Source organism: Rhinoraja longicauda, chromosome 16 (genome assembly GCF_053455715.1).
Source record: "Rhinoraja longicauda isolate Sanriku21f chromosome 16, sRhiLon1.1, whole genome shotgun sequence".
Lineage (NCBI taxonomy): Eukaryota > Metazoa > Chordata > Chondrichthyes > Rajiformes > Arhynchobatidae > Rhinoraja > Rhinoraja longicauda.
Window position 1 is genome coordinate 15794853 of NC_135968.1, and position 15396 is coordinate 15810248.

The window sequence follows — 15396 nt, forward strand, 5'->3', positions numbered from 1 at the left end:
GACATTTCAGTGCCCGGTGCGGCTCGGCCGCTGGACTTAACATCGCCCGGTGTGGCTGCGGGACGTTTCAGTGCCCGGTGCGGCTCGGGTGCGGGACGTTTCAGTGCCCGGTGTGGCTTGGCCGCTGGACTTAACATCGCCCGGTGTGGCTGCGGGACGTTTCAGTGCCCGGTGTGGCTGCGGGACGTTTCAGTGCCCGGTGTGGCTGCGGGACGTTTCAGTGCCCGGTGTGGCTGCGGGACGTTTCAGTGCCCGGTGTGGCTGCGGGACGTTTCAGTGCCCGGTGTGGCTGCGGGACGTTTCAGTGCCCGGTGTGGCTGCGGGACGTTTCAGTGCCCGGTGTGGCTGCGGGACGTTTCAGTGCCCGGTGTGGCTGCGGGACGTTTCAGTGCCCGGTGTGGCTGCGGGACGTTTCAGTGCCCGGTGCGGCTCGGCAGCGGGACGTTTCAGTGCCCGGTGTGGCTGCGGGACGTTTCAGTGCCCGGTGCGGCTCGGCTGCGGGACGTTTCAGTGCCCGGTGTGGCTTGGCCGCTGGACTTAACATCGCCCGGTGCGGCCGCGGGACGTATCAGTGCCCGGTGTGGCTCGGCCGTTGGACTTAACATCGCCCGGTGTGGCTGCGGGACGTTTCGGTGCCCGGGGCGGCTCGGCCGGGGGGCCTTCCATCCCCTTGCGGGGGCTGTGCGTGTCGTTTGCCTCGGTAGGGGTCGAGCTGCCTGTCCGTGGGTGCGGGGGGAAGAGAGGGGAAGTTTTGTTGCCTCCATCACAGTGAGGGGGCGTTTGGAGTCACTGTGATGGATGTTTGTGTTGGGGTCGGGTGTCCTGTGTTCTTTTCTTTTTTGCTGTGTTTTGTGTGACTGCTGAAATTTCGCTCGGTGTTGTGCCGAGTGACAATAAAGTGTTGTTATGTTATGTTATGTTATGTTATGTGCAGGTAGATAAGGGATGATCTTGACATCATGTTCAGATATAACTTGGTATAACTTGATGTCACGTGTGGCTGCGCCTAACGGCTGCGGCTCTCTGGCAGTCTGTCTGTACTTTTTCCTTTTTTTTTGTTTGTGTGTCGGTGTTGGGTTGGGTTTTTTTCTGTTTTTGGCTGTGTATGTGTGGGGGGGTGGGGCGGAGGGTAGGGGGTGGGGCTGGGGGTGGTGGGGTGGGGGAAACCTTTCTTTTATGAGGTCGCTTCCCCGGGGCGCAGCTCGGCCGCGGGGCCTTCCATCGCCCGCGGGGCCTTCCATCGCCCGGCGTGGCTCGGCCGCTGGACTTAGCATCGCCGGCGGGACCTAACAGTGCCCGGCGCGGCTCGGCCGCGGGACTTAGCAGAGCCCGGGGCGGCTCGGCCGCGGGGCCTTCCATCCCCTTGCGTGTGCGTGTCGGTCGCCTCGTTAGGGGTCGAGCTGCCTGTCCGTGGGCGTGGGGGGAAGAGAGTGAAAGTGAGGGGGTGTTTGGACTCACTGTGATGGATGTTTGTCTTGGGGTCGTGTATCCTGTGTACTTTTTTTCTTTTTTTTGTTGTGTTTTGTGACTGCTGTAATTTCGTTCGGTACTTGTACCGAATGACAATAAAGTTCTATCTACTATACTACACAGTCATTGTGGGCCGAAGGAGCTATTGCTGTGCTGTATTGTACTGTTCTATGTTCTACGTTAACACCTGTTAAGCTCCCTCCATCTTTGCAGCAGTGTGCGGGACCTCGCGTTTCATGGACCTCACCCATTCACAGCCTTTCCTGTCCTCGCTGGCAATGGCCAAACACTGCTGCCCAACCTGCAACCGCGTGTCTTCAGTAACTCTTACAAACCTCTTCAGGAGCACAGAAGAAAGCACACTGCCGGCTTGCATCGCAGCTTTGTTTGGGAACAGCTCTGTGCAAGAATGCAAGATATTGCCGAGAGTTATGGATATAGCCCAGTCCACGACACAGACCAGAGTCACCACCTGCCAATCCATCTACACTTCACGCTGCCTTAGGAAAGCAGTCAGTATAATCAAATACTATCCCATCCTGGTCATTCTTTCTCCCCAGTCCCCTACGGCAGAGGTACAGAGGCTTGCAAGCGCGCACCACCAGACTCTGGAACAGCTTCTCCCCCTCTGTTATCAGGTTCTGAATGGTCCTGAAGGTAGGATACCATTCAATTTACCTTTACCCCATTGTGGACATTGGACTTTGTCTCTGTAATCGATGCACTACAATGCTGAGAACTATGTTATCTGCACTCTGTATCTTCCCCTTTGCTCTGCCTATTGTATTTGAGTTTGAACTGATTGTATTTATGCATAGTGTTATCTGTTCTGATCGGACAACATGCAAAACAACAAAGCTTTTCACTGTACCTCGGTACGCGTGACAATAATAAACCTGAACCTAAACCTTGAAGGTGATTGGGCAATATCTCTGGTGTGAAGGTCGAGATACTGGAAATTGTAGATGCTGAATCCAGAGCAAAGGGAAGACCTGCTGGGTCAGCGTTTGTGGCGGAGAAGAATTGTGCCCGTTTCCAGTCCAGCCCTGCATCTGGACTGACATGGACGGTCTCTTTTCCCCACAGACGCTGCTCGACCTACTGAGTTCCTCCAGCATTCGTTTTTTCATGTGAAGCGATGAGCTAGAGCTAGTGCTGGAGTGAATGTGAGGTGGAATATTTATACATTAGTTTATTATTGTCACATGTACAGAGATACAGTGAAAGGCTTTGTTTGTGTGCTAACCAATCCAAGAAAAAAAATACCAGAATGCAGAATGTAGTTTTACAGTGTTACAGTTGCAGAAAAAAAAGTGTACGGTCTGCAATGAGGAAAGTTGGAGGATTTGTACTATACCCTTGCCCTTATGGGAGGATTGTTCACTAGTTTGATAACATAATTGAAGAGGGTGTTCCTAAATCTGGCGGTACCTGCTTTCAAGGTTTTGTATCTTCTGCCTGACAGGAGAGAGGAGAAGACGGAATGACCGGGGTAGGGCAAGTCTTTGATTTAGTCAGTTGCTTTCCTGAGGCATTGTTAAGTGTAGATGGAGTCAATGGTGGGGAATCTGGTCTGTGTGATGGACTGGAGTCGCATCCATTTTTCTTTTCCTCCCATTCTTTCCCCTTGCTTCATAATTCGCAACTCTTGTATTCTTATCGCCCGCCTTTTGAAGAAGGGTCCCGTCCTAAAAGGTCAATCAGTCTGAAGAGGGGTCGTGACCCAAATCCCTATCCACATTCTCCAGAGCTGCTGCATGTCCCACTGAGTTACTCCATCACTTTGCGTCTTTTTTGTAAACTGGCAGCTGCAGTTCTTTGTGTCTGTGTCTACATGTTGTCTTTTTATCTCTGGCCTTTGTAGAACCAAGCGCCAATCAAATGCCCTTCTCACCTATATCCACCTATCACTCTCCAGTCGTTGTCGTGCCCCTTACCTCTTCCAGCGCCCCCACCCCCCCCCCACCCCCCACTCCCCACCACAATCAGCCTGAAGAAGGGTCCCGACCTTAAACATCACCTATCCATGTTCTTCAGAAATGTTGCTGACTGAGACGAGGAAACTGAGATGAGGAAAAAGTTTTCAGTCAGAGAGTTGTGAATCTGTGGAATTATCTGCCTCAGAAGGCAGTGGAGGCCAATTCTCTGAATGCATTCAAGAGAGAGCTGGATAGAGCTCTTAAGGATAGCGGAGTCAGGGGGTATGGGGAGAAGGCAGGAACGGGGTACTGTTGAGAATGATCAGCCATGATCACATTGAATGGCGGTGCTGGCTCGAAGGGCCGAATGGCCTACTCCTGCACCTATTGTCTATATTGTTGCCTGAGCCGCCGAGTTACTTCAGCACGTTGTGTCTTTTTCACAGTGAATTAAAATAAATTAATGCAACCTTTGCTGTGAAGTGCAATTTGTTTACACGGCTAATGACCTAGAGGGGAGTCAAGAATGTTTAATTGTCATTTGTGCCGAGCACGGAGCAATGAAATTCTCACTTTAAAATTATTTTAGAGTCACACAGCACTGAAACAAGTGTATCGGCCCAATTTTCCCATGGCCACCAAGATGCCCCATCTACATTAGTTCCATTTGCTTGCGTTTGGCCAATATATTCCTCTAAACCTTTCCTAGAGAGTTAGATTTAGCTCTTGGGGCTAAAGGAATCAGGGGATATGGGGAAAAAGCAAGAACCGGGTACTGATTTTAGATGATCAGCCATGATCATATTGAATGGCGGTGCTGACTCCAAGGGCCGAATGGCCTACTCCTGCACCTACTTTCCCTGTTTCTATCCAACCCAATTCACAGCCTCTTGCGCTTTGTAATACAAGAGTGTGTGAATCCCTCCTGCAGCTGCACACTGTGGTCCCTTTAATACAAATGTCTGTACCAGCGGGCGCCGGGTCCACCTGACCACACTCACACCTGGTGCTGCCGAGTGCTCGCGGGAATTTCAGCACCATTGGTGCGGCGGACAGCGTCTGGTCTGTGAATCCGGACACAGTCAGCTCGGTCACTCCTCAGCACCGGACCGGACAGTACTGGGTTGATGACTACGGACAGCGCCGGAACAGACAGTACCGGCTCAGGTATCTCCTCTGCGCCGGACTGGACAGCGCCTGGGTCTGTAACTCCGGACACAGTCAGCTCGGTAACCGGACAGTGCCGGGTCAGTAACCGAACATTTGGTAACTCCGGACAGTGCCGGGTCAGTAACCGGACATTTGGTAACTCCGGACATTGGCGGGTCGGTGAGGCCGGCCGGAGTGCGGAGGGACCATGGACCGCTTTTTCGCCGCGTTCCGCCACTTGCAGTCGAACCCCGAGTCGCTGATGAACGGGGTGAGCGCCCTCTTGGCCCTGGCCGGTGTCCGGCTCTATGGCTCCTACCGATTCAACTGCCCATGCCTGCCGCTCTACAACACGCTCTACGGCCTCGGCGTCCTGCTCCTGCCGCCCGTCGCTCTCTTCCTGTGCGGGGTGATGGTGAATGGGCGCTGGGCGCTGCTACTGCTGGAGGCTCGGCGGCCGGAGGGCGGCCCGGGACGGGGACGGGGACGGGGACGGGATGGGCCGGCGCTGAGGTACCTACTTCTCTCCGTACTCCAGGGCGCCGCCCTCGCCCCCGCAGCCTGGATCATCGTCGCTCTGCTGGACGGCAAGTGTGTCGTCTGCGCCTTCTCTGCCTCCGTGGAGCCCGCCCGCTTCGCCAACCTGAGCGGCTACCGGGAGGCCGAGATCCGCTCCGCACTGGCCCGCGTTCCCTGTAGAGACCTTGCTCCCGCGGCCCTGCTCCGACAGCCGCCCTTCCCCGCCAAGGCCATGTATAGATACCTGCGAACCATCTCCCAGGTAACGGCAGCCTTCGGGTCGGCATCGGCCGTTCTGCCCACCTATGTTTAGTCTAGTTTAGTTTATTGTCACGTGTACCGAGATACAGCGAATAGGTATTTTCATTGCGCGCTAACCAGTCAGCGGAAAGATTATGCAAGATCACAATCATGGTGTACAGATACAGGATAAAGGGAATAACGTTTATTGAGTTAATATTAAGCTATCCAGAACATCCAGGTGAATACGAGAGACACCGACGCCTAATTCCTTTAAGAAGATGCGGAGGAACTTCTTAAGTCAGAGGGTGGTGAATCTGTGGAATTCCTTGCCACAAAAGGCTGTGGAGGCCAAGCCAATGGATACTTTTAAGGCAAAGATAGATAGATTCTTGATTAGTTCGGGTGTCAGGGGTTATGGGGAGAAGGCAGGAGAATGGGGTTGAAGGGGAGTTAGATCAGCCATGGTTGAATGGCAGAGTGGACCTGGTGGGCTGAGTGGCCGATTTCTGCTCCTTTCACATAAACAATTCATAGACTACAGCTCTGCCTTTAACACCATAGTTGAGCCATGTTGATGAGATCTCTGGGGTCAGCACCATGTTGATGAGGTCTGTGGGGTCAGCGCCATTTTAATGAGATCTCTGGGGTCAGCGCCATTTTAATGAGGGCTCTGGGTCAGTGTCATGTTGGTGAGATCTAAGGGGTCAGCACCAGGTGATGGGGGTCCAGGGTTATGCACCATGTTGTTGAGGTCTCATTGTCAGCGCCATGTTGGTAAGGTCTCAGGGCCAAAATCTCGAGCAGGGTGGGTGGGTCAGGGTCCTGATCTGCGGCACTCTGCCTGTTGCCTCTGTGTCCGCAGGCTGTGGGATGGAGCGCCGCGTTGCTGCTGATCCTGGCGGCGTTCGTGGCCCGTTCCCTCGGACCTTGCTCCCGGCCCGCCAGCCACCTCCACGCCCGCTACTGGGGCAACTACCTGCACCTGGAGCAGAAGATCTTCGAGGAGATGTGCTGGGAGCACGCGCAGGCATTGGCAAGGCGCAGCGTGGAACAGTTCTTCACCAGTGGGCAGAGTGGCGCAGAGAAGAAGGGGGGCGAGTGGGCCAGGACGGGTGAGGGGAATGATGGGGATGAGGAGGCAGCGTCCCTGCGGGGCATCACCAACCAGGACCAACTCAACCTGCTGCTGCAGCGATGGATTGACGCCAGCCCTCCCCCCCTCCTTAATGTTGGGGGAGGGGGGGCAGACCTGAGGGGGGAGTGCGGGCAGACCCCAGCGTAGGGGCAGAACTCACACCCACCCACAACTACCCCCACCCCCAATGCAAGTGATCAGCTCCCCGGTCTGATCTGTCCTCTCCCTTCTGGGCCAGGATGCCCTGCACTTGGAGAGTATGGGAGGGAGGGAGGGAGGGAGGGGGGGGGGGAGGGAATGGGTGAGTGAGTAAGTGATGAGTGTGAGGTATTCCAAGGCAGACAAATAGAGATGAAGTACGAAAGGGGAAGGGGCGACAGATAACAATAATCTTTGGGGGGGGGGGGGGGGGGAGGGAATGTACAGCAGAGGAAACAGGCCTTTTAGCCCACATGCTCCTGCTGCCCATCCTTTCTATACTAACTCCGTTTACCTAGTTATATCAGCAGCGTTCAATGGTTCGGCGAATCCAAAATTTGGCTCATTGCCGCCCTTGGTGAAGGGAACGTCACCTTGAACACAGAGTCTACAATGGAGTGTTGCCTGGGCAATAGGCCAAGTCCACAATGTGCCATCCAGGCCTTTTAACAAACTCTGTCGTCCGTTGAATGAGCAAAACCAAACAATAAAAAGCATTTATAATTAAGTTTTCTCAATGTAAGGGAATTAGCAGGTGTTATTGATCGGTGAGTGTTGGTTAGCAAAGGAGCTTGTACTCTGTGTCTGAACCTTTTTTAAAAAATACAAATACTTTTATTCAGAAACAGAACAAACATATAAAAAAGTAACATGATTAAAACTGCCTTTGTGGCAGTTTATAAATTACCAGTCATCAATTTTAAAATAACGCCATTGTAGGAGCCATTACAGTCATCATCATGTGTATAAGAAAATAACTGCAGATGCTGGTACAAATCGATTTATTCACAAAATGCTGGAGTAACTCAGCAGGTCAGGCAGCATCTCGGGAGAGAAGGAATGGGTGACGCTTCGGGTCGAGACCCTTCCTCGACCCGAAGCGTCACCCATTCCTTCTCTCCCGAGATGCTGCCTGACCTGCTGAGTTACTCCAGCATTTTGTGAATAAAACAGTCATCATCATCATCAGTATTGCACACGCACCCCCTTCCTCGCTGCGCCACTCTATCCACTGGTGAAGAACTGTTCCATGCTGCGCCATGCGAATGCCTGCGCCTGTTCCCAGCACATCTCCCCGAAGATCTTCTGCTCCGGCCAGGCACATCGGAAAGGCGGCTCATGTTGCGTGGGGCCGGCTCTCAGGAAGGGAACCGGGCCGTGGGTCCTATGAGCAATTCCGACGGTGCGGGGGGAAGCCCAGTCGGAATCGCTCCACGCACACGCCTATCCTCGACACCCACTGTGACAGGGTGAGGACCGGTCACTCTCACAGCCACAACACCCCCCCCCCCCCTCCCCCTGAGGAGCAGCGCCCTGGCTGAAGGTGACCAGATTCCTGGCTTTAAGTAGATCGCGATAAAAGCCAGGCAACTCCCGCCTAGCCCGTCGACTGATGCCCGCTACCGGGAGCCGGGAGCCCTCCTGGAGGCAGCGCCCTTGAAGGAAAAAAGTACGTTGCCAACGCGTAGCATTTAGGAGGGCACTCCGAATACATTAACGTCCGCACGGTCCTGAGACGGAGAGCCGCCACCTGGGTACGGACGCAAACCAGCGCCTGACCGCCCTCCTCCAACGCGAGAGTCATAACCCCAGCAGACACCCAGTGATTCCTCTCTCCCCAGAAGAAGTTCACCAACCTCCTCTGGATCATGGTGACAAAAATAGAGGACGGGACCAAATTGGGCAATCTGACCCTGGGCGTGTATGATAGGATAGTGCAGAGGGAGCTTCAATCCGTGTCTGACCTGGGAATGTGTGATGGAACACAGGGAACAAAAATCACTTTCTCTAAGCCCATTCCATCTGTATGGCTGCTTAACTCACAGGGACTCTGCTGGGTCTGGAGCTGAGCGATACTTGTATTTGGAACAGGTCAGATGGGCTGAAAGGCCTCTTCCTGTGTTATGGGCTTGCCTGAAGGCAGTGCCTTGGAACACATAGTGCACCAGGTGTCCCAACTCATTTGCCTGGCATGTGCAAATGTGCATTTGGGGATACAGTTGCTGAAGTCTACCTTAAATTAACAATATGCAAACTGCAATGGTCACAGTCCCTGCACTATTCACTAATTTGCCTCAGAGAATCAGCCTCACATAAATACCTTTAGGTTGATTTATTTTTCAATTAACCTCATTTTCACATCAATGAACATTAGCATCAGTGAAAAGCTTTGTTTTTGCCTGCTACCCAAACAGATCAGATACATAAATATATTGATACATAAACACTATCAACTGAAACTTAAGTAAAATAGATAGAGCAAAGGGGAAGGTACAGAGTACAGAATATAGTTCTCAGCATTGTAGCTCATCAGTTCTATAGACAAAGTCCAATGTCCGCAAAGGGGTAGAGGTGAATCGGACAGCACCCTAGCTCATGGAAGGACTGTTCAGAAGCCTGATAACAGAGGGGAAGAAGCTGTTCCAGAGTCTAGTGGTACGCGCTGTCAAGCTTCTGTACTGGGGTGGGATGTATTTGATTGTATTGGCTGATTTTCTCGAGGCAGCGTGGTGCAGATGGAATCAATGGCAGGGAGTTTGGTCAGTGTGATGCAGGTTTAAGACACAATGTGCTTAAGTAACTCAGCAGATCAGGCAGCCTCTCTGGAGAACATGGGCGGGTGATGTTTCGGGTTGGGACCCTTCTACAGACTGTTCGCGGGGCGTGGAGGAAGAGAGGTGGAAATGAAGTGGGACAGAACAAACCTGGCAGGCAATAGGTGCTGGTACACATGATAATGAAGCATTCTTGACTTTCTCTTATCAGGGAAGGGACAGGAATGTGCAGAGGTCATCCTTGATGGCAGATGGATAACTCCTGCCCCGACCTCTTCTCAACGTCACCATGACCTTGTGCAAAAAGGAAGGGTCCCGACCCAAATTGTCACCCATTCTTTTTCTCCAAAGATGCGGCCCGATCCGCTGAGTTACTCCAGCACAGTGTCTTTCTTCATCACCATGACTTTGTTCTGCTGCAAGAGAATTCTTTGGAGAGTCCTTGAAAGGTAATTCAAATTGAATGCAAATTGTAACTCAGAAAATATCTAGGTCATTATAAATCCAATTTAAACAAATTAACATTCAGCCAACAACTGGAACAACATCTCACTCTAAGCTCCAATGTGACCTCCAATGGGTGTTCAATGGGCTTGAGTTACAAGGAGAGGTTGGATAGGCTGGGGCTTTTCTCCCTGGAGGATAGGAGGGTGAGGGGTGACCTTATTGAGGTGTACAGGATCACGAGGGGCACGGATAAAGTGAACACTCGCAGTCTTTTTCCCAGGATAGAGGATTCTAAAGCTAGAGGGCATAGGGTTAAGTTGAGAGGGGAGAGATTTGAGGGAACTCAGAGGCAACTTTTTCACTTAGAGGGTTGTCCTTATCTGGCATGTGATGCCCGAGGATGCTCTTGAGGTGGATACAATTACAATGTTCAAAATCCATTTGGACAGATATATGGATAGGAAAGGTCTATTTCAGTGCTGTACCACATAATATATGTATACTGTATATATCTTTGTGTCACTGTGCTTACAGGCTTGTAAAGTTGCTTCAAGTAAGAATTCCATTGTTTCGTTGTGGGTACATATGACATTTAAAATGTTGATTCTCTTGTGTTGTGCCTCAATAACCCTGTAATGAATTATTTTGTAAATGTAAGCTTTGCTGCTGACTTAATTTGAGGCTCTGGCGATCCAACAATAGCCGCCCCCTTCCCTCCTCAATGTTGACAGATCCTCACTGGTCTATGATTATAGCTGCGTGTCAACTTATCCTTCCACATTCTTTGTTTGTTGAACAAGTTCTATTTATTGTTCGATGTGTTGCATCAAGTTGTGTTTGTTCAGTAGTAGTGAATGTGCAAGAGCCAAGAGTGTTTTATTGTCACATGTCCCAGATAGAATAATGAAATTCTTACATGCAGCAGCACAACGGAATATGTAACCATAATACACCATAGACAGTATAATAAACAAGAATTAAAAAGTTCAGTGTGTGTATATTTTCACATACATATATTTCCAGGAAAATATGTATTGTGTCCCGAGGTCTCCCTGTTTAACACCACTCACCGGGGCCCTGCCAGTCATTTTACAAATCTTGTCCTTGTTTGATTTCCCAAAATGCATAATGTTGTACTTGTCTTAAATTCCAGCTATTCATTTGCCCACTTTCCCAGTTGCTTTAGATCCCAGTGTGACCTATATATACGTACATATGTACATACACACACACACACATACACATACACATACACACACACACACACACACACACACACACACACACACACACACACACACACACACACACACACACACACACACACACACACACACACACACACACACACACACACACACACACGTGTATATATATATATACATACGCACACATAATAAACAAGCAAACAATAGTGCAATAATAACAACAATAGTCTATGTAGTTGGGAGCTTATTTGTAGGTTGTAGTGTTTAACAGCCTAATGGCTGTAGGGAATAGGGATCTCAGGGGCTCATGGTTCTATGAGCATGGCATCCAGAAGGGCACCCAGAAATACATTAACGTCTGCAGCGTCCTGAGTCGCAGAGCCACCACCTGGGTACGGACACAAACCAGCGGGGGTAGAGGACCTGAACGGAGAGATGGAATGTTGAAGAGACAGAATGAAGAAACCAGAGGAATGCGGAAGAATGTTGTGTATGGTACCCATCCGCCTGAACCAGTCTCCCAACACTGAAACATTGAACACCATTGTTTATTTCTCACTGGCATATATGTCTACTGTATATATCTTTGTTATTGTGCTTACAGGATTGTAAAGTTGCAGCAAGTAAGAATTCCATTGCTTCGTTGTGGGTACATATGACATTTAAAATGTTGACTCTCTTGCGTTGTGCCTCAACAACCCTGTAATTAATTATTTTGCAAATGTAAGCTTTGCTGCTGACATAGTTTGAGGCTCTGCCGATCCAACAATAGCTGCCCTTCCCTCCTCAATGTTGACAGATCTTCACTGGTCTATGATTATAGCTGCGTGTCAACTTATCCTTCCACATTCTTTGTTTGTTGATAAAGTTCTATTTATTGTTCGATGTGTTGCATCAAGTTGTGTTTGTTCAGTAGTAGTGAATGTGCAAGAGCCAAGAGTGTTTTATTGTCACATGTCCCAGATAGAATAATGAAATTCTTACATGCAGCAGCACAACGGAATATGTAACCATAATACACCTTAGACAATATAATAAACAAAAATAAAAAAGTTCAGTGTGTGTATATTTTCACATACATATATTTTCAGGGAAATATGTATTGTGTCCCGAGGTCTCCCTGTTTTACGCCACTCGCCACTTCCCAGGGCCCTGCCAGTCATTTTACAAATCTTGTCCTTGTTTGATTTCCCAAAATGCATAATGTTGCACTTGTCTTAAATTCCAGCTATTCCTTTGCCCACTTTCCCACTTGCTTTAGATCCCAGTGTGACCTTATATATATATATATATATATATATATATATATATATAATATATATATATATATATATATATACGTACATATGTATACACACACACACACACACACACACACATATATATATATATATATACATACATACATACATACGCACACATAATAAACAAGCAAATAATAACAGTGCAATAATAACAATAATAGTCTATGTAATTCGGAGCTTATTTGTAGGTTGTAGTGTTTAACAGCCTAATGGCTGTAGGGAATAGGGATCTCAGGAGCTCATGGTTCTATGAGCGTGGCATCTAGAAGGGCACCCAGAAATACATTAACGTCTGCAGCGAGCTGAGTTGATGAGCCGCCACCTGGGTACGGACACAAACCAGCGGGGGTAGAGGACCTGTATGGAGAGATGGAATGTGGAAGGGACAGAATGAAGAAACCAGAGGGACGCGGAGGAATGTTGTGTACGGTACCCATCCGCCTGAACCAGTCTCCCAACACTGAAACATTTAACACCATTTTTTAATTTCCCACTGGCATTCCCCTTCTGAAGAAGGTTGTTGAAGCTCACACTGGGATCCATAGCAACTGGGAAAGTGGGCAAAGAATTAGCTGGAATTTATCTCAGACAAGTGCATTTTGGGACGTGAAAGCAGGACAAGATTTGTAAAGTGAATGGCAGGGCCCTGGGAAGTGTTGTTAAACAGGAAGACCTTGGGATATAAGTACATATTTCCCTGAAAGTGACGACACAGATAGATAGACAAGATAATGAAGGAGATAATCACAAAATGCTGGATTAACTCAGCGGGTCCCGACCCGAAATGTTACCTATCCACATGCTCCAGAGATTCTGCTTGACCTACTGAGTTACTCCAGAATTTTATGTCTATCTTTTGTGTAAATCAGCATCTCCAGTTTCCTGTTATTACATAGAGAAGGAGGCGTATGGTACACTCACCTTCATCTAATGAATAACTGAGTACTATCATCAAGGATCCCCAACATCTGGGCTGTGCCCTCTTCTCACTGCTGCCGTCGGGCAGGAGTTAAACATAGAAACATAGAAAATAGGTCCAGGAGTAGGCCATTCGGCCCTTCGAGCCTGCGCCGCCAGATAATATGATCATGGCTGGTCATTCAAAATCAGTACCCCTTTCCTGCTTTCTTAACATATCCATTGATTCTGTTAACCCAAGAGCTATACCTAAGTCTCTCTTGAAACCATCCAGTGAATTGGCCTCTGTGGCAGAGAATTCCACAGATTCACAACTCTCTGGGTGAACAACTCTCTGTCCTAAATGGCCTACCCCTTATTCTTAAACTGTGACTCCTGGCTCTGGACTCCCCCCAACATCGGGAACATTTTTTTCTGCATCTAGCCTGCCCAATCCCTTAAGAATTTTATGTTTCTATAAGATCGCCTCTCATCCTTCTAAATTCCAGTGAATATAAGCCCAGTTGGCCCATTCTTTCATCATATGTCAGTCCTGCCATCCTGGGAATTAACTTGGTGAACCTACGCCGCACTCCCTCAATAGCAAGAATGTCCTCCCTCAAATTAGGAGACCAAAACTGCAAGCAATACTCCAGGTGCGGTCTCACCAAGGCCATTAACAACTGCAGTAGGACCTCCTTGCTCCTATACTCAAATCCTCTTGCTATGAAGGCCAAGATGCCATTTGCTTTCTTCACTGCCTGCTGTACCTGCATGCTTACTCTCAGTGACTGATGGACAAGGCTACCCAGGTCTCGCTGCACCTCCCCTTTTCCTAATCTGACACAATTGAAATAATAATCTGCCTTCTTGTTCTTTCCACAAAAGTGGATAACCTCACATTTATCCACATTATACTGTATCTGCCAAGCATCTGTCCACTCACCCAACCTAACCAAGTCACCCTGCAGCCTTACAGCATCCTCATCGCAGCTAACACTGCCACCCGGCTTTGTGTCATCCGCAAACTTGGAGATGTTACATTTAATTCCTTTGTCTATCAATATATATTGTAAATAACTGGGGTCCCAGCACCGAGCCTTGCGGCACCCCACGAGTCACTGCCTGCCTTTCTGAAAAAGGTTCCGTTAATTCCTACTCTTTGCTTTCTGTCTGCCAAACAGTTCTCTATGCATGTTAATACCCTATCCCCAATGCCATGTGCTCTAATTTTGCACACTAATCTCCGTGGGACCTTGTCCAAATACACCATATCCACTGGCTCTCCCTTGTCCATTTTACTTGTTACATCCTCAAAAAATTCCAGAAGATTAGTCGAGCATGATTTCCCCTTTATAAATCCACGCTGACTTTGGCCGAGCCTGTCACTGCTTTCCGATAACGCTGTTATTACATAACTGCTTTCCAAGTGCGCTGCTGTTACGTTGAGGTACAGAAGCCTGAAGTCACACTCCATCAGGTTCAGGAGCACTTACTTTCCTACAACCATCACGTTCCTGAACCGACCCACACAAGCCTAATCCTTCCTCGGCAACGGAACAGTACAGAAGTCCATGGACTTGTTTGTTTTCTCTCTAATTACGTTTTCAATTTAATTACCAGGTCATTTACATTTTCTCAGAACTGCAGTCAATTGCACAAGTAGGCTGATCACCCATGGATTGGTGATGTGGATGGACATGGTGGGGATAGAGGTGGTGGGGATAGAGGTGGTGGGGTGGAGTTGTGAAAAGCCGAGCTTCAAATTGAGTGATTACTTGAGTTGGACGTTGTTAAAATGAAGGACTCGTTTTAGATTGAGAGTCCTCGCCTCGCCACAACTGGTCAATGGGCTGTAACTAATTGCTGCAGAATTAGGAATCAGACCCAGAAATAAGTTGGTTACGAGGCTCCCACAATGTAAAACCAGGTGTATCCCCGACTCCTTGGCGGTGCCAATTGGAGGAGTGGTTTAAATGCAAGAAAGAAAGGGTGAGAGGGAAGGGGAATGGAGAGAGAGGGAGAAATAGAGAGGACACATGGCGTGAGAGAGGGGGAGGGGGTCGAGAGGGGGGATCGAGAGAGGGAGATCGAGAGAGGGAGATCGAGTCACCAAGAGCGGAAGAGAAAGGGAGAGGGAGGGAAAGAGAGGGCGTTACAGGACAGGGAGAGGCGGGGGGGGGTTGAGGATTACGCGACAGGGCGCAGCTTAGGGGGTATTCGAGGGGGAAAGGGGTTGGGAGCATTCGGACACGCTCCGAGCGGGGAAAGAGGGAGGGGAGAGGGGCTCGGGGAAGGAGATAAGAACGGGGAGGGGAGAGTGCGAGGGGAGAGCAGTAAGGAAAGGCGATC

The 15396-nt window shown here is 49.4% G+C and overlaps 2 protein-coding genes across 2 annotated transcripts in view; both read left to right on the forward strand.

Annotated features, from left to right (window-relative positions):
- The window catches only part of LOC144601263 (glutathione S-transferase omega-1-like), a 131536-nt gene that overhangs the window by 66954 nt on the left and 49186 nt on the right, over window positions 1–15396 (forward strand). The gene's annotated exons all lie outside the window — the stretch shown is intronic.
- On the forward strand, window positions 4747–6582 carry LOC144600819 (calcium homeostasis modulator protein 3-like). Its single transcript, XM_078412710.1, has 2 exons — window positions 4747–5319; window positions 6163–6582. The coding sequence occupies exons 1-2, from the start codon at window positions 4747–4749 to the stop codon at window positions 6580–6582; spliced, it is 993 nt and encodes a 330-aa protein (XP_078268836.1).